At 43.5% G+C, this 20,033-nt stretch overlaps 2 protein-coding genes across 2 annotated transcripts; both read left to right on the forward strand.

Annotated features, from left to right (window-relative positions):
- Positions 1 to 8,672: 8,672 nt before the first annotated feature.
- On the forward strand, positions 8,673 to 11,057 carry LOC310861075 (transitional endoplasmic reticulum ATPase-like; the record flags this gene model as incomplete). Its single annotated transcript, XM_083768368.1, has 1 exon — positions 8,673 to 11,057. One exon carries the CDS (start codon positions 8,673 to 8,675, stop codon positions 11,055 to 11,057), a length of 2,385 nt encoding a protein of 794 aa, XP_083624494.1.
- A 3,546-nt stretch (positions 11,058 to 14,603) lies between these two features.
- LOC310861073 (transitional endoplasmic reticulum ATPase-like) lies at positions 14,604 to 17,024 on the forward strand (the record flags this gene model as incomplete). The annotated part of the gene is made up of 1 exon (XM_083768366.1): positions 14,604 to 17,024. The coding sequence occupies one exon, from the start codon at positions 14,604 to 14,606 to the stop codon at positions 17,022 to 17,024; it is 2,421 nt and encodes an 806-aa protein (XP_083624492.1).
- Between the last annotated feature and the right edge of the window lie 3,009 nt (positions 17,025 to 20,033).

Consider the following 20,033-nt stretch of genomic DNA (forward strand, 5'->3'; position numbering starts at 1 on the left):
CATTTACTCATGCTTTCATTTACTCTAGTCTAAAAGCATCTGAAGAACCAACCACCCCGACAGAATCAAAAGGTCAGAAATACTTGAGTGAGCATGAATAATGGGCTGCTTTCATTCAGTGTAGCCTCTCAGTGGTTTATGCAGTAAAATGAATGGTAATCAGAAGTGGACATATGTTTTCAATCATTTACATTGTAACCTATCCAGGAATTTCTTATCCAGGAATTCAGGCTATATTGTCCCCATTGTGTGTGTGTGTGTGTGTGTGTGTGTGTGTGTGTGGGGGGGGGTGGGGGGGGGGGGCGGGGATGTGCTTGTCTGCATGTGTGAGTTTCCACCTGACCATTCACGTGCAGGTCAAAGGGCTTTTGTGCATGCCACGGAAAATCTAAACATCTATCTACACTTTGCCACAGCCTAAAAAACAACATATTTTTCCACCATTGTTTCCATTGTTGACTTTGAAGGAATTCTCCTCTAAACAGCGCTCTCATATCCTGTAGTGCTCCTTCTAACTTAATGGACTGAGCCTCTGATGAAACAAATGAAAGCTTACCACCCGCTCTTGTTTACATTTGAGTAGACAAGTCTGGCATGCACAGCTTTATACCAGTTGGTTCTCAAAGTGAGGTCCGTGGAGGTTCCAGGGCGTCAATGGAAGATACACTATAGTAGTATTAGGTTACAACAAATCTTTTCAAAAGGGGGTCTGCGACCTAATAAGTATCAGTTTGGGGGTAATTGGACATAATTTTTTTTTTGAACCACTGGTTTATCTGCTTGTAATGCTTTTGCTCTGTTTGTGTATAGTGTACTTCCTGTTACAAAAGATAATTGTATCACATTATATATTGTCATTCAATTAATAATAATTATACTTTACTCAGTTAAATTGTGGTGTAGAAAATTCCCCATAGCTTAATTTATTTGCCTTATTTTGTACAGGCCTATTTTGGGCAACCTCTAGTCATTCTATAGACCGATTCCGTACCGGTTTCATGGTCGCAGCCTACGTGTTTCCTGTAGGCGGACTCGACATAGCTGCGGGAGCAAAACCCTCACCAGGCGCACCTCTTCCACTACAGTGAACGGCAGAGTGACTGTTGTTAGTTTGCCTCAAACTTTACTCCTTTACCTGATTTTTTACTAACACTAACATTACAAAGATGGCCAGAACATCGAGATGAACCTTTGTAGTTTATGGCTGCTCCAACAGTAGTGGCAACATAACAAATAAAATAAAAACGGAATGTCTAATATCCACCGCGATGGCGGAGACCAGAGCCATTGAGTAATGGTTGAGACAAAGCAGTGAAAGATACATAACGCCAGTCTTACCCAATACCAAATATTTCTGTTTTATTAACACAAGGCTGCTGTACTTTATACCTCATACTTTAAATGCTTAGTATGAGGTATAAAATACAGCAGCCTTGTGTTCATAAAACAGAAAGATTGGGTATTGGGTAAGACTGAAATTATGTATCTTGCAGGATTCTTCACTGCTTTGTCTCAACCATTACTCAATGGCTCTGGTCTCAGCCATCGCGGTGGATATTAGACATTCCGTTTTATTTTATTTGTTATGTTGCCACTACTGTTGGAGCAGCCATAAACTACACAGGTTCATCTCGATGTTCTGGGCATCTTTGTAATGTTAGTGTTAGTAAAAAAGCAGGTAAAGGAGTAAAGTTTGAGGCAAACTAACATCAGTCACTCTGCCGTTCACTGTAGTGGAAGAGGTGCGCCTGGTGAGGGTTTTACCCCCGCAGCTACGTCGAGTCCGCCTACAGGAAATACGTAGGCTGCGACCATGAAACCGGTACGGAATCGGTCTATACTCTATAGGACCCAGTTTCCAACTTTAGTTCAGGCATCTGTTGGGGCACTCCCTAATGCAACAGGACCCCAGCTTTGTGTCTGTCAATCAACTAAACTCAACTTCATATAAAACCATTAATGCCAAATGTGTACCTTCTTCATGCTCTCTGACTTGAGCCCCGTGGTGGGCATAGCATCAACCCCCCTAAGTTTATACACGCCTCCAGTAGGCAAGTAATATTTTACAGGTGGCATAGCTCTGAATGAACTCCCAACATTTTACACATGTCTAGCGGTTGAACAGCAGAGCAGAGGAACAATAATGACATTTCAAATAACGTTTTGAATCCATCTCTTGGTTTGAGAGTGGACAGTCGCGGTTCGATTCCCTGGTCGGGTCATACCAAGGTCTATGAAAATGGGAGCGAATGCCTCAGAGTAGGCACTGTGTGTCCATCAAGGGTCGGATTGGGGGTAAGTCACTGTGACATATCGTGTATTATAGCGTCATGTCCAGGGAAGGTCTTGTCTGGGAGAAGTACTTGTACACGAAGCTGCCTCACTCTACAATGTCTACACTGTAAACAGGAGACCTATATGGATCGGCAACGCTCACTTGTTTTGAAAAGTTAAATTACCTTACAACTGTTGTTCCCAAAGTTATTTTAATTAATGTTTACACCACGTATGCATTACAGACAGAAGGGGGACATACAGAATTTAGACTATTTGCTGCTCAGTCACAATGTCTATATGCAGAGCAAAACACATAAACATTTGCTAACACTGTAGGCTACTATTTGAGTTAACATGGGCTTAAAGCTGCCTATGAGGAATTGTGCTTGGGAAGAGGACACAGCAGTGTTATATAAATTCCAGCTCAGTGTTGCCAAAAAATAAAAGACAAATTTATAGTAATTTACATATTTTCCAGGTACAAACAAGGATATTTAAAAACAGATTGCAATCAATCAATCAATCAATCAATCAATCAATCAATCAATCAATCAATCAATTTGGGGGTGTTACCCCCTGTAGTGGCAGCAGAATATTCTACAGTACACCAACAAAGAAAAGGGTAGATGGAGAAGAATACTGTAGTTTGCTTCAGCTCCAATTATGGTAGCGTTTTGCAGGAGCATATTCATCATCTGCTGGGGGTGAGTATCTTCCTCATGGAAACTTCAGATAAACCAGATTAACGATACGCATCCCACTATAGCCCACACTGTTGTGACGAAAAGAGAGTTGAGCCAGAAGGCAAAGCTCTCTGTCTACCGAGCAATCTTCGTTCCTACTCTCACCTATGGTCATAAAGTGTGGGTCATCAGGTCATGACCGGAAGAATAAGGTCGCGAATACAAGCGGCCAAAATGAGTTTTCTCCGACGGGTGGCTGGCATCTCCCTTAGAGATAGGGTGAGAAGTTCAGTCACGCAGGAGAGACTCGGAGTAGAGCCGCTGCTCCTTCGCCTGGAAAGGATCGAGCCAGCTTAGGTGATTCAGGCATCTGGTTAGGATGCCTCTCGAGCGTCTCCCTAGTGAGGTCCTCGATGCACGTCCCACTGGGAGGAGATCCCGGGGCAGACCAAGGTGCAGATGGATCATACGTGGGTCATACGTCTTGTATCAAGGCAAGAGCCAGTGCACTGAGGCCCAGATTGCTACTAGGCTACTACTCCTCAGATAACTGCGCTGAGGTACAGTAAGGGCCTGTGTCCAACAACTACTAGAGCTGGAGACAGACAAAGAAGGGAATCCATCTGTAGTTTGCTCACCGGCATAATCATTTCTGTTCTCTGTCCCATAGGATTGGGGAGCAGAGCCTAATCATGATGATCAGCTCGCACCTGGGCCCGGGTGTCGACGCCTATAAATGCCTGCTTCCCCAGTCCTTCCCCAGTTCTGTTCTTTTCAGTTTGCGCTCTGCACCTTTCCCACCATGCACTCTTTTCAACATTTCTGTTAATACATTCAACACTCCTGTTGGCAAGGAACTTGAGAGCATCATTAAAAAACATTGGCATATAGTAAGTACAGACCCACACGTAGGTAATGTATTCAAAGTTCCCCCAAGGGTGGTTTACAAACGTTCTCCAAATTTGAGAAATGTATTGGTAAAATCAGATCTACCTCCCCTAAGAAAAGGTACTTTTCTAGATGTCCCAGATGGGAACTATAGATGTGGAGCCTGCACACAGTGCAATTTCACTACGAAGTGCACCACCTATAACCACCCTCACACAGGGAAGAAAATAAAAATTAGAGGGCTCATTTCCTGTAATCAAAACAATGTTGTGTATCTAATATCATGTCCCTATGGTCTCGCCTATGTAGGAAAGACCACCAGAGCTCTCAAAACCAGGATTGCTGAACACCGGAGCAACATACGCACCAGGGATCAACGCAGTCCAGTGGCCTTACAATTTGCTGAAGCACAACATAGTGTCTCCTCCCTGAGATACATTGGTATAGAACATGTAAAAACCCCAAGAAGGGGAGGTAACATTCATAACCTTTTATTAAGAAGAGAAAGTTACCACATTCATACTCTTCAAACCATGATGCCGAGGGGCCTAAACCAGGAAGATGAAATTAGACACTTTCTGTAGAAACCTTTTTTGGTTTGTTTGGAGTAAAGCTCTGCTTCAACAGTTTTTTTATTTAAAAAGTAAAACATATGGTTAAAAAATATACTGTCCTAAGCTTTAAAAAGTGGCCTCCTGCGTTGAATAAATCCAACCTGGTGCATATGTTGTTGTTTCATGTATATCTTTTGGTGTGTATTATATAGTTTTGGTTTCTTTATGTAGTTCCTTTGGTTGTTATCTTGATTGTTCTTTATCTATTCTTACATCAGTATTTTCCTGTTTTTCAGTTTAGTTGCTAGAGTTTTACCTTACAAAAGGAAAACAATACAACAAAAGGAATAACATTGGAAATGTAATTTAAGCCCACAGACCTAGTAGATAGGACGTGTGAGATCTTTATTTGATGTACCGGTGAAATGAGTATAGATATGTATGTCTTTTTTAAATGGTTTTAATTAGTGCACTAGAACAGACTATATTTACATCAATATGTCTGGGTCCCCACCTACTCACTCAGGGTTGACGTGTCACACCTGCAGTGATGGGAGGGGCACCAAAATGTGATGTTGATTGGTTAATGGGGGCACTCCCTTAGTATAAAAAGTACAAACTTTTGTGTATGTTCACATGACCTGATGAAGATCAAATAGATCGAAACGATGTCAATATTTCAATAAAGAACGTCTTTCTTATAGACCGATTCCGTAGAGGGTCTCATGGTCGCAGCCTACGCATTTCCTGTAGGCGGACTCGACGTAGCTGCGGGGTTTAAACCCTCACCAGGCGCATCTCTTCCACTACAGTGAACGGCAGAGTGACTGATGTTAGTTTGCCTCAAACTTTACTCTTTTACCTGCTTTTTTACTAACACTAACATTACAAAGATGTCCAGAACATCGAGATGAACCTGTGTAGTTTATGGCTGCTCCAACAGTAGTGGCAACATACAAAATAAAGAAATACGGAATGTCAAAATATCCACCGTGGTGGCTGAGACAAAGCAGTGAAAGGTCCTGAAAGATACATAATTTCAGTCTTACCCAATACCCAATCTTTATGTTTTATGAACACAAGGCTGCTGTATTTTATACCTCATACTAAGCATTTAAAGTATGAGGTATAAAGTACAGCAGCCTTGTGTTAATAAAACAGAAATATTTGGTATGTATCTTTCACTGCTTCGTCTCAACCATTACTCAATGGCTCTGGTCTCCGCCACCGCGGTGGATATTAAACATTCCGTTTTTGTTTTTTTTATGTTGCCACTACTGTTGGAGCAGCCATAAACTACACAGGTTCATCTCGATGTTCTGGGCATCTTTGTAATGTTAGTGTTAGTAAAAAAGCAGGTAAAGGAGTAAAGTTTGAGGCAAACTAACATCAGTCACTCTGCCGTTCACTGTAGTGGAAGAGGTGCGCCTGGTGAGGGTTTAAACCCCGCAGCTACGTCGAGTCCGCCTACAGGAAATATGTAGGCTGCGACCATGAGACCCGCTACGGAATCGGTCTATACCTGTGGTGTGCGGGCTCCATCCAATACCTACAATACATTCAACACGCACACACATACATTTCACTCATGCATACACGCACTACACTGCCTACTGATTTCCACACCTCATCTGTTTGCTCCTGATTTTGATTCCTTAATTTTGATGACTTAAATTAATTAATATTTCATTTGAGTATTGCGTCTCCCTGTATTTTTGTTGTATACTTGGCACCCCTAGGCCAGGTCTATAACACAACACGATACAAGCAAGCACACATTCATAATGTGAACAATATATGTTCCTGTATGAGATGCAAAGATGAGGTCAATATATTAATTTATTTTATTATGTGATTACTTCACCTTGAATGAAATTCTGAATGTCCTATTTTCCTGGTCATAGATTTGAGGGAACGCTGCGCCCTCTTGTGGAGAATGGCTTGAACTGCATGCGATGTTTCATGTTCATCTATTCTAAACGGAGCTAAAGGTAAGTGAACTGTAGCCTGGTAAAACCACTCTCCCTGCTGGACAACATTTAATTCTGCCACGAGCATTGAGTAGGCCAGGGGTTTACCCAGGTCCAGTTTGATCGTGTTTAGATTTTTGTGATTTTGATTTCATAGATTTTCTCTAATGGATGGCTCACATGGATATTAATGGGGGGTGAAACCTAGTAAAGGCCAAATAAGGATTTGCAATGTGTACGCTCATTGACATATAGTTTTTAAGTGCCAGAGAGATTGATTATGCTGCAGTACAAAGCATATTACAGTAACAAAGTTAAATAAGACTATTTGACCTACATTTATTGTGTGTTGCACTTCAGAATTGAGTTGAGGCCTAATAGTGACACACACATTACATTAGTGATACACACTTGAATTATTCAATTTTGTATGTATTATACGTTTATTGTAGCCTGGTCACTTGGTGGCATTGAGTGGGTCACAGGTGAGTGGACTTGTCTTAGATAATATTATATAGGCTACAAACTACTCTGTCTATTTATTTACTACTATAGTCTGTATTAAATACTGATGTGATGCATAAAAAAGGTCAACAACGCCTGTACTGCCTAAGGAAATTGGCTAAGTTCAATGTCAACAAGACTGATGAAACTGTTTTACAGTGCCTACATCGAGTCCGTCATTTCTTTCTCCATTATCTGTTGGTATGGTAATCTCTGCATCAGAGACAAAATTCCCTTGGGAAAATTGTAAAAGTGGCCTCTAAAATCATTGGCTCACAAATGAACGGCCTAGACCAGATCTTTAAGAAACAGGTACTTAACAAAGCCCTGTGTATCCGATCTGATGCTGCTCACCCACTATACGGAGAGTACATCCTTCTCCCATCCGGCCTTAGCTTGCGAGACCCCTGTGCCACAAAAAACAGGCACAAACATTCCTTTGTCCCGGTCTCTATTCACACACTGAATGCTTCTGTGGGTAGATCGAGGATATAACCTTATGATGAGCACTTTCACATTTTACTGTTTTATCTCGTGCCTATGTCTATGCACATGCACTTTTATGACCTATCGCATAGCACTTTAACTCCTGCACTTTAATGGTTGTGTGCACCTTTGTACTCTGGTATCCGCTATGTGAACTGTTTGTTTGTTTGTACTGTTTCATTCATTGTTTAATGTACTGTCTATGCTGCAACCCAATTTGCCCTTCGGGGACACTAAATAAACTTGAACCTTGAACCTATTAATTTGTCAGTCCGTCATTTAAAACATTCATTCACTGTCTGTGTCTGGTGGCTGGTGTCTGGACAAACTATGCATCCGTTAAATCAGTGGTTCTCGAAGTGAGGTCTGGGCACCCCCAGGGCCCAGGTGTCCTTGAAAGGGTTCCAGGTGTTCCCCAGCAAAATCAATTATAGGAACCAAATGGAACCGTACATGTTTGTAACTACATGACAGTGTACAAAATGGAACCAACTGTAAATCAACCAATGGCCATTATGTCTCATCCAGGATGTGTAAGTAATTATGCTCTGCTGGAGAACACGCACACAGGCTATACATTGGAATGCATTTACACATTTCTGTGGCCCACTTACGGTGAATGCGTTCAACCTGCAATGGAAACAGCAGAGAAATCCTCCAGATTGGCACACAACCACTGGCAGTGATGTACCATTAATGTTGTTAACTTCTCGTTATCATTAGAAATGTTTAAATGTGACAATTTATTCAGTATCAGTGCCATTTAGATAGAAATGTGTGCAGATAAGAAAACCCTGTGTCTAAGCTCACTATGACAGTGGTTCCCCAGGGGGTCCCCAGCTAAATCATAGTTTGGAACCAAATGGACCCTTAACATTGATTTTACAACATAAATCGGGGGTCCCAGAGATAGAAATGCCATTAAATGGGGATCCTTAGACTAATGCATGCCAAACTGGGGGGTCCTTGAAATTAAACGGGTTGAGAATCTCTGCTAGAGCCGTAAAAATCTTCTCTTATAGGCGTCCCTGGCATATCTTTTCAAATGGGGGTCCTTAGGCTAATTAGTGTCAATTTGGGGGTCCTTGACATGAAAAGATTTGGGAACCACTGCACTACAGTATGCCAATTCCATGACACTCGTGTCATCATGGACACGCTGCTGGCAAACAGTTTGTGTGACGTGTGACGTGTTTTGTGTGACGACACCTGGGATGTGATATAGCCACGCGGACAGTATTTGCAGGCAAATTTACTTATATTTATAGATATTTAAATAAATATATACAATATAATTCAGGTGTATGACCATGGCCTTGGGAGGGGGAGCTGACAATGATTATCTTTCCACTGCCATTCTGAAACAGAAGATAAGACCCAACAGACTTATCGTTGATGAAACGGTCAATTCAGACAATAGCGTGGTCTCTCTCTCGCAGGCCAAAATGGATGAGCTGCAGCTGTTCCGTGGAGACACAGTGCTGATGAAGGGAAAGAAAAGGAGGGAGACTGTTTGCATCGTTCTCTCTGAAGACACCTGTTCTGATGAAAAGGTCCGTATGAACAGGGTTGTCCGCAGCAATCTGAGGGTCCGTCTGGGGGATGTCATCAGCATTCATCCGGTTCCTGATGTGAAATATGGCAAAAGAATCCATGTTCTCCCAATAGATGACACTGTAGAGGGCATCACTGGAGACCTGTTTGAAGTCTACCTCAAGCCATACTTCCTTGATGCTTTCAGACCAATTCGCAAAGGCGACATCTTCCTGGTCCGGGGTGGCATGCGTGCTGTGGAGTTCAAAGTGGTAGAGACTGAGCCCTCCCCCTACTGCATTGTGGCCCAGGAAACAGTCATCCATTGTGATGGGGTACCCATCAAGAGAGAGGATGAGGAAGAGTCCCTGAATGAGGTTGGCTATGATGACATTGGAGGAGTGAGGAAGCAGCTTGCGCTGATCAAAGAGATGGTGGAGCTGCCTCTTAGACACCCTGCATTGTTCAAGGCAATTGGAGTCAAGCCACCACGTGGTATCCTACTGTATGGACCCCCTGGAACAGGAAAGACCCTGCTGGCTAGAGCTGTAGCAAATGAAACTGGAGCCTTCTTCTTCCTTATCAATGGTCCTGAAATCATGAGTAAGATGGCTGGAGAAAGTGAGAGTAACTTGAGAAAGGCCTTTGAGGAAGCAGAGAAGAATGCCCCAGCCATCATCTTCATTGATGAGCTTGATTCCATCGCCCCCAAGAGAGAGAAGACTCAGGGAGAAATTGAGAGGCGTATCGTGTCTCAGCTTCTCACCCTGATGGATGGTCTGAAGCAGAGAACTCATGTCATCGTCATGGCTGCCACCAACAGGCCCAACAGCATTGACACAGCTCTTAGGAGATATGGGCGTTTTGATAGGGAGGTGGACATTGGAATCCCTGATGCAACGGGCAGACTGGAGATCCTCCAGATTCACACCAAGAACATGAAGCTGGCAGATGATGTTGACATTGAACGGGTGGCCAATGAGACCCATGGGCACGTGGGTGCAGATCTTGCTGCTCTCTGCTCTGAAGCAGCTCTACAGGCCATCAGAAAGAAGATGGACCTGATTGACCTGGAGGATGACACCATTGACGCTGAAGTCCTAAACTCGTTGGCTGTCACCATGGAAGACTTTAAATTTGCCATGGGTCAGAGCAACCCATCAGCACTGAGGGAGACAGTGGTCGAAGTTCCCAACGTCAGCTGGGAAGACATTGGAGGTCTGGTTGATGTCAAGAGGGAGCTGCAGGAGCTGGTACAGTATCCAGTGGAACACCCAGAGAAGTTCCTGAAGTTTGGCATGACCCCATCAAAGGGTGTGCTGTTCTACGGCCCACCTGGTTGTGGTAAAACCCTGCTGGCCAAGGCCATTGCTAATGAATGCCAGGCTAACTTCATCTCCATCAAAGGACCTGAGTTGCTCACTATGTGGTTCGGCGAGTCTGAGGCCAACGTGAGAGAGATCTTTGACAAGGCTCGCCAGGCGGCCCCTTGTGTCCTGTTCTTCGATGAGCTGGACTCAGTAGCCAAGGCACGCGGGGGCAGCGTTGGAGATGCTGGTGGTGCAGCAGATCGTGTCATCAACCAGATGCTCACAGAGATGGACGGCATGAGCAGCAAGAAGAACGTCTTCATCATTGGAGCCACCAACAGACCTGACATCATCGACCCCGCCATCCTGAGACCTGGCCGTCTGGACCAGCTCATCTACATCCCCCTGCCCGATGAGAAGAGTAGGATCAATATTCTCAAGGCTACCCTTCGCAAGAGCCCCATCAGCAAGGATGTGAACATTGACTTCCTGGCCAAGATGACCAATGGCTTCTCTGGAGCTGATCTCACAGAGATCTGCCAGCGGGCGTGTAAGCTGGCCATCAGAGAGAGCATTGAGAATGACATTCGCAGAGAGAAGCAGAGGGAGAAATACCCTTCAGCTATGGAAGTAGACCGAGACCCCGTGCCTGAGCTCAGGAAGGACCACTTTGAAGAGGCTATGCGCTTTGCTCGTCGTTCTGTCAGTGACAACGACGTCCGCAAATATGAAATGTTCTCACAGACGCTGCAGCAGAGCCGTGGTTTCGGCTCCTTCAAGTTCCCAACCAGGGCTACAGGGGGCAGCGGCCCTCTTTTCAACGAAGATAACGATGACAACCTTTATGGATAAACACTGCACAATGGCAAGCAAGTACTGTCTCCCCCTTCTCCACTCCTTCCATTGGCTCCCAGTTGCTGCCCGTTCAGTGTACAGTGTGATGTTGGCCTACAAAGCAACCAAAAGCAACCTATAGTACCTTCAAAGTCTGATCCAACCCTACAACCCCTCCCGCTCACTCGGATCAGCTAACACAGGGAAGCTGTCTGAACCTTACCTAAAACATCCAGGACAACACTCCACATGTCCCAGACTCTCCTTCTTGGGGAACAACTCCCCATTGCAGTTAAAACTGTAGATTCACTCCTGACTTTCTGCCGCAATCTGAGGACTCACCGCTTCAGACTCCACCTTTGCCGGCATTTGACCTAGCTTTGACGACACTTTGATGTACACTTAATTTTAAAATGTCATTTTGATAGCATGTTATGGTATCCCATGGGTTCTATAGTTTCAGTGTACAGATAGCTTTGATAGTATATGGTTTGGAGTTATACTTTTATACTTTTAGTTAGTTAGTTACTGATGCTAGCTAGGTTCATGGTTTACCTGTGATCCTAGTTTACTGAGGCACTATACTGCCTACATTAGATGTATGTGATACTGATACCTTGCAGTTACTTGTAAATCGCTTTGGATGAAGAGTGTCTGCTAAATTCCTAAATGTTTTAAATTGTAGATGGGATACACAATCTAACCATTTTCTAACCATTTTTAGTACTTTGTGCTTGATCATACTTCTTGCATGCACCTTTTTTGTATTGATTTGATTTTGAGATTGCATTTAGCCACTTAACCAATATCCATGCATGGATATGCCTGTGTACCAAGATTTGTCATCTCTTGTAACAAAGTTTTTTTATTTTGTATTTTTTTAAATTGGGGCATCCAATTCATAAGAGGTAGTGTAATTGTTATCAGCATATTCTTTCTGGATACCGTGCATTTATATTGTTTTTTCACCTTTTTGCATTTGTTTTGCATTTTTCTATCATTATTATTCTTAGTGATCTTTTTGCTACACATGGTAGTTCTTTTTTAGAATGTTTAGAATGTTCCTGTACTTCAGTGATGCTCCAGCTTTTTAATGTCAAGGACCCCCACTTTGATCTGCATTATAGACCACATACCCCCATTTGGTATTATTTATTTGTTTCTCTAGAGCTCGATACACACAGTAAAATCCTTAGTGTTAATTAACCTCACCCTGAGAGTGTACACATAGACCCATTTGGTTCCACTCTCTGAGTTACAGGCATCCCTATGGATCCATTATAACTATCAATAGCTCAGCTGGGGACCACATGGAGCGTCTATTTTGCTCTTGAATACATGTATACTTTTCAGATATGTTTTAGATGGCCCTGGCCTTCATGGCTGCTATGTCCCCTGGCTGACAACCGGTGCTGATGTCACAGTACTGTGACTAGCTACAAACCTTGCAAACATTAATTTGTTAGGTTGAGCCTTCGGCCTGGTGGAAGGCTTTGGACAGATAAGTGCAAATGGTGGTCATGTACATAGACATGAAGGCTAGATGGCTCAAGGCGGAGTCTCCGACATAGTTCTCCTGGCGGCCATCTTGCTGCGTGTTCTATGATAGCTCAAACAAAAATACTCATAACTCGCTCAAATCTTGACGGATTTACAAATGGGTTGGTTTATTACAAACGTTATGAACGTGGCTATGATTCAGGATGCTTATCTGCTTAATGTTAATTTTGTTATTTACAGATTTTGTCGCCACACCTCTCAAGATTTACCATAGACCACGGTAAGAGAATTCCGGTCAAATGTCCGCTAAATTTTGTCCCTGCCCGTCTGAAGTTTTGCCATTGATGATGAACGGAGAAATGACGTCAGAATCCCGCCAAACATGACAAATTAAACATCAAAACATTAAACGCAATTGACATTGAATAATAAGGGACCACCTCATGTACCTTATTTAGCAATGTCCAACATAAATTGATGTACGATGACAAGAGCACCCCTCATTGATTTCACACAGGTGTGGTTTTTTACATGAACGTCATATAAAAGCATATAAGCATGCAGCGGTCTCTGGCGTTTATGACAAACCAAACCGTTTTGATCAATAATTGATCAAGTTATGGTTACTTAAAATGTACATGCCTCATAGACACAATGTTATGAGTGAGTGAGCTGCACCGAAGTAAGATGGCCACCACGTAGCGACATCACTCTCCATTGGCCAGCAGAGCCTATAGCCACTTTTTGTCAGTAGAAAGTACCTAAATCAATCAGTAAACTGGAGTCAAGCACTCTGACAACAGGTGCCTAACATCACAGAACCAACCTCATAAATTGGCATACAGGTACTTTGTGTCTATTTCACCACCGCACAATAGCCCTGGCAATGGTGAGTACATACTGTACAGTAAATAGGCAGACACACTCTGACTGACGTCATAGATGAGTGCCTGTGTGTGTGCCCAGTGTAATTCCTGTTACTTGCTTTGGCCGGGCAAACACCCAACCCCCATCCAAACCATCCCCACCACCAGAATATTGTTCCTGTGCCATGACAGAAGATTACACCACCTATATGCCGATAGAGCACTCACTATTTCCTAAAATATCTTGCATAGAACAAAGATTAGATTAGATTAGATGTCTTTATTATCCACAAGGGAAATTTGTTTTGCTCAAGTCAATGGTAAAATAGTCTCCCCATCAATATTTGACTAAAAAGAGCTGGCCTTTATAGTTCAAATGTATTAACAGAACACTTCATTTACTTTACGCTGTTCTACTTTCTGATGGTGAAAGAAAACAACAGTAATGAGGGAGGCACTGATTGTCTATTTTAGCAAACTATCATGACAATGTAACAGAGCTATTAGACTAAGATGCTCAAGTCGTCTGGAAAGACTGACTGCATGTGTTACTCGGGAACGATGCAAGTTGGGTGCGTAGTGCATACCCAACTCAGGTATACGCAATACCCATTGTACCTGTTGTCAGAGTACCCCGTTGTACCCGTCTGTGTCTGTTTTATGCACATATGTGGAGTTCTGTGTGAGGTATGCCCATATATGGAGACCAGGCCAGTCTATGATATTAGCCATCATAATAATGACATCAGGTTACTCCATATAAGGGGATTTGTGGATTTATCAATATTTTGGGGAGATATGCTGATTGGACCGACTTCCCAGTCAGAGTAGTCTGACTCGATGCCAAGTTTCAAGTAAATTAACTGTCAGTGATGTACCAATTATGGTTAGGTTATACCATGCCGTTGGCATTTGAACTGTTTTGTCAGGAAGACGTTATCTAAATTCATATCCAGTGCCATATAAGAGAGAAATATGTGCAGATGTTAACATCCAGTGTCCAAGCTGATTCAAGACACTCATAGGTGAATACGTGCCATTATTCAACGAGCGTAGCAACGGTTTGTGTTGTGTGTGACCAATAGACCATAGCTCTGGTATATATACATATATAAATCAGCTAATGTTAGACCAAGAGCTTGAAGGATTAAGGTATTGCTTCTTTATTAGTTAAATATATTAATCTAGGTGGTTGACTATGGCCTCAGTAGGGGAATCCAAAGATGATCATCTTTCCACTGCCATTCTAAAAAGGAAGAACAGGCCCAATAGACTGGTCGCTGATGACTGTGTCAATGATGACAATACTGTGGTCTATGTCTCTCAGTCCAAGATGGATGAGCTGGGCATGTTCAGAGGAGACACAGTGCTGCTGAAGGGGAAGAAAAGGAGAGAGACTGTTGCGATAGTTCTTAATGGGGAAAACTGTTCTGATGAAAAGGTTTGCATGAACAGGGTTGTCCGCAACAATCTGAGGGTCCGTCTGGGTGATATCATCAGCATGCATGCGATTCCTGATGTGAAATATGGAAAGCGAATCCATGTTCTCCCAATAGATGACACTGTAGCAGGGATTACTGGAGATCTGTTTGAGCCCTACCTCAAGCCTTACTTCGAACAGGCTTACAGGCCCATTCATAAAGGCGACATCTTCCTGGTCAGGGGTGGCATGCGTGCTGTGGAGTTCAAAGTAATAGAGACTGATCCCTCCCCCTGCTGCATTGTTGCACAGGAAACAGCCATCCACTGTGAAGGGGAACCCATCAAGAGAGATGATGAGGAGGAGTCCCTGAATGAGGTTGGCTATGATGACATTGGAGGAGTGAGGAAGCAGCTTGCGCTGATCAAAGAGATGGTGGAGCTGCCTCTTAGACACCCTGCGTTGTTCAAGGCAATTGGAGTCAAGCCACCACGTGGTATCCTACTGTATGGACCCCCTGGAACAGGAAAGACCCTGCTGGCTAGAGCTGTAGCAAATGAAACTGGAGCCTTCTTCTTCCTTATCAATGGCCCTGAAATCATGAGTAAGATGGCTGGAGAAAGTGAGAGTAACTTGAGAAAGGCCTTCGAGGAAGCAGAGAAGAATGCCCCAGCCATCATCTTCATTGATGAGCTTGATTCCATCGCCCCCAAGAGAGACAAGACTCACGGAGAAGTGGAGAGACGCATCGTATCTCAGCTTCTCACCCTGATGGATGGTCTGAAGCAGAGAACTCATGTCATCGTCATGGCTGCCACCAACAGGCCCAACAGCATTGACACAGCTCTTAGGAGATATGGGCGTTTTGATAAGGAGGTGGACATTGGAATCCCTGATGCAACAGGCAGACTGGAGATCCTCCAGATTCACACCAAGAACATGAAGCTGGCTGATGATGTTGACATTGAACGGGTGGCCAATGAGACCCATGGGCACGTGGGTGCAGATCTGGCTGCTCTCTGCTCTGAAGCAGCTCTGCAGGCCATCAGAAAGAAGATGGACCTGATTGACCTGGAGGATGACACCATTGATGCTGAACTCCTGAACTCCCTTTGTGTCACCATGGATGACTTCAAATGGGCACTGACCCAGAGCAACCCATCAGCACTGAGGGAGACAGTGGTCGAAGTTCCCAACGTCAGCTGGGAAGACATTGGAGGTCTGGCTGATGTCAAGAGGGAGCTGCAGGAGCTGGTACAGTATCCAGTGGAACACCCAGACAAGTTCCTAAAGTTTGGCATGACTCCATCAAAGGGTGTGCTGTTCTACGGACCACCCGGTTGTGGTAAGACCCTGCTCGCTAAGGCCATTGCTAATGAATGCCAGGCTAACTTCATCTCCATCAAAGGACCTGAGCTGCTCACTATGTGGTTCGGAGAGTCTGAGGCCAATGTGAGAGAGATCTTTGACAAGGCTCGCCAGGCAGCCCCTTGTGTCCTGTTCTTCGACGAGCTGGACTCGGTAGCCAAGGCACGTGGTGGCAGCGTTGGAGATGCTGGTGGTGCAGCAGATCGTGTCATCAACCAGATGCTCACGGAGATGGACGGCATGAACAGCAAGAAGAACGTCTTCATCATTGGAGCCACCAACAGACCTGACATCATCGACCCCGCCATCCTGAGACCTGGCCGTCTGGACCAGCTCATCTACATCCCCCTGCCCGATGAGAAGAGCAGGATCAATATCTTCAAGGCCACCCTTCGTAAGAGCCCCATCAGCAAGGATGTGGACATCGACTACCTGGCCAAGATGACCAACGGCTTCTCTGGAGCTGATCTCACAGAGATCTGCCAGCGGGCGTGTAAGCTGGCCATCAGAGAGAACATTGAGAATGAGATTCGCAGAGAGAGGGAGAGGGAGACCCACCCATCAGCTATGGATGTAGAGGAGAGCGACCCCGTGCCAGAGCTCAGGAAGGAGCACTTTGAAGAGGCCATGAGCTTTGCTCGTCGTTCCGTAAGTGACAATGACGTCCGCAAATATGGAATGTTCGCACAGACACTGCAGCAGAGTCGTGGTTTCGGCTCCTTCAGGTTTCCCTCCAGAGCCACAGAAGGCAGCGTTACAAACCAAGCATCAGGAGGTACTGGTACTGGCCAAGTTTATAATGAAGATAACAATGATGACCTTTATGCATAAAGCGTATACTGCCTGTACATGGCCATATTTATTCACACCTGTCTCACCATATATAAAATGTTCGTCCTTCCCTTTTTGTATGACATCCCTCTAGTGGCAAAAGCATGTACAGTAGCTGTTTAGCTGATACAAAGGTTTGCACTCTGGGTTCGATGTAACCATGTGGTTCATCAACTATGGTGGATGTTGCATCAAACATAATGTATGTCGTCGTAGCATAAAATAAAAAGGAATATCTTTTTAAAAGTGGAAAATATGTAGAATAAATAAATAAAAGGTTCCTACTATTATCTGAAGGAGAATTTAAAATGTTTAACAAAGCTTCTAGGTGAGAATAACGCAACTATAGGCTCAAATAACGCAACTAGGCTAGAGTGATTTGTTTTTTTTATAGTGTTTTTTTTTTCTCCCATGAGGCTTCTGGGTGATACAGAGAGGTAAAACACTCTACTGAAAACACCCAGCAGTGGTTGAGCTTTTCTTTCCTTCTGACTACTAAGGTGATGCCTGTTGGGAACGTACGTCGCTCCTGTTGTGCAATAGTCTGTTATCCTCCCAAGCGCTCAACAATAATTATGGATGTTATAATATAACATCCATAATGTTGTGTCACAACACAACATTATGGATGTTATATTATAATTTATATTGTTAATTTTGTATTAAAAAAGTCCTGGCTGTTCCAAACAATTTTACAGAGTCTAAACTGAAAGTAGGCCTACTTAAAGGACCATTTGTCTCCCTGTCAGTCAGCAGAGCTGAGCAGAGCAGAGCTGAAACCTTGTCCAAATATGAAGTCATATAACATAGACTAGAAGGAAAATTAATAATAATTGAACAACAAATAATAATAATAATAATAACTATAGCTGCAAGCAGCTATAAGACGGGGTCAAGCCCAAAAAGAAAAAAAGCTATACGCAATATACACAATGAGCTACATAGATGGGTTGTTAGTCAACGCTGTAGTCCCGCAACCAGAGTCGGACTCCATTCACATGTATGGGAATGAGGGATCCTGAGGGAACTGAGGGATCCTCACAGCCCTCTACCATATTGCAGAATTTCGTGAAAACGATAGCACAAAACTGCTAAAATGGCGGAATTTTCACGAGAACAAATTAATAATAACTAGAACTGCACTCTGTCGAGGTGCCATAGGGGGGAGGATGACGCGGAGGCTCTTCCCTGAGTGGCGCCAGGAGTGCTCTATCTATCCAGCCGATCACCAAACATACGTCATCAGCCGTTCCCTGACTGGCCGAGTGACGCCACCGACATACGCAGCCGATTGCTCTGCTCGTGCAAGTAATAATATTAAGTGATGTATTTTGCATCACAGTACTTCCAGTTGAAATACATAACATAGTGTCATGGAGTTTTATATTAACTGTAGATCGTGTAAGTGCATTAACCCATTTTGACCTGAGATCAGATTCTAAAAATGTCTTCTGCATCCTGACAGTTTTCTGAAAAAGCTATGTTTCCACGTCAGCCGTTCTTCGATTTTCCGAAAATAGCAGACCTACAAGCTCGTAGCGCGCCACGAGCTTGTAGATCTGCTATTTTTCAATAGCTAAAAGCATAACATAATGCTAACACCAAAAGGGGTTCCCGGCTCCCGCGCAAAATGGGTTAATGGTAAAGAAAGCAGCTATCATCCTTTGCATAATACTTAGGCGTTTTTGTGTAAAATGTGGAGTCATTTTCAGCTTGCGTGTGCTGTCAGACCCAGAGCAAAGCTGACTTTAACTCCATGGCCATCCTTTCGGATTAGTGTAGCTTGATAACACACATGACTGACGTCATAGATGAGCTCAAGTATGGAGTTCCACCACCGGCATGATGATAGATGATAAGAGCGCCCCTCACTTCACACAGGTGTGTTTTTTATATTATTCTGTTTAGACTGATGTACCAGTTCTGCAGATGGGCGCGATATAGGTTACAAGTACACGATATATGTTCTTGGTTTTCCTATGATCCTTCATTACTATACAAAATAATCACACTCGTGTGAAGTGAGGGGCGCTCTTATCATCATACATCATCATACATCACATTCTGTGCTCAGCCAATCAAATCATCTCACATTTGGTATAACACACAAAGCTGGGCATAGGAGGGGCTAGCCCCTCAAAAAACAGGGGGTCTATGATGTCCGTAATGTTGGATGCTACGTCCGTCCACTACATCAGACGCACCAACTTTGAGAGTTCCATAATAAATAGATTTGTTTCCCCCAAAATTGTAGCCTTAATGTTTTTATTTCACACTGCATTTTTTACATACTTAATTGTTTTCATTTCGATTTATTATACCTTTTGAGGGGCGCTTATAGGTACCCTATAGCGATGATTTGATTGGCTGAATGTGATGTATGATGATGTTACTGTATAATGATAGCGCCCCTCACTTCACACAAGTGTGATTTTAATTTTATGTACAATAAATGCTTTTTTTATTTTTTACTTAAAATGTATATTGAATGGAAGTGAAAGGCAGTCGGATCAAGTAGAAACCTTGCCCAAATATGCATGGAGTCCTGGATGACAGACGCCATAAACTTGTGTGTATGTGGACTTCTACCCAGCCTATAGAGTACACAAACACAAACTTTCAAAGTTTCTTTTCAAAACTGAAGTCATTATATTTGGCCCTCAATAATCCGTCATTGACCTCATAAGCGCGTTTTCGACTCCTACTTGAACTCTAACAAACAAGTGTCTAGTGTAATGAGTAGCAGTTTTTATCAGTTAAGAACCATAGTGAAATTGAAGCCATACAATGACCTGGAAAACTGTGATTCTGGCCCAACTGCATTGGTTACCAGTGAAACACTGCATTGATTTCAAAATGTTCTTTTTTGTTTATAAAAGCCTGAAATGGCCTTAATTGCGCCACAATACATTGCTGATTTGGTCTCTGCACCTCCTGCTTCCAGGGTACTCAGGTCATCCTCCCAAATGCTCCTTGATGTCCCCTCAACGAGCCTACCCAAGGTGACCG

Source organism: Protomyctophum parallelum, assembly GCF_964188405.1.
Source record: "Protomyctophum parallelum genome assembly, chromosome: 7".
Taxonomy (NCBI): domain Eukaryota; kingdom Metazoa; phylum Chordata; class Actinopteri; order Myctophiformes; family Myctophidae; genus Protomyctophum; species Protomyctophum parallelum.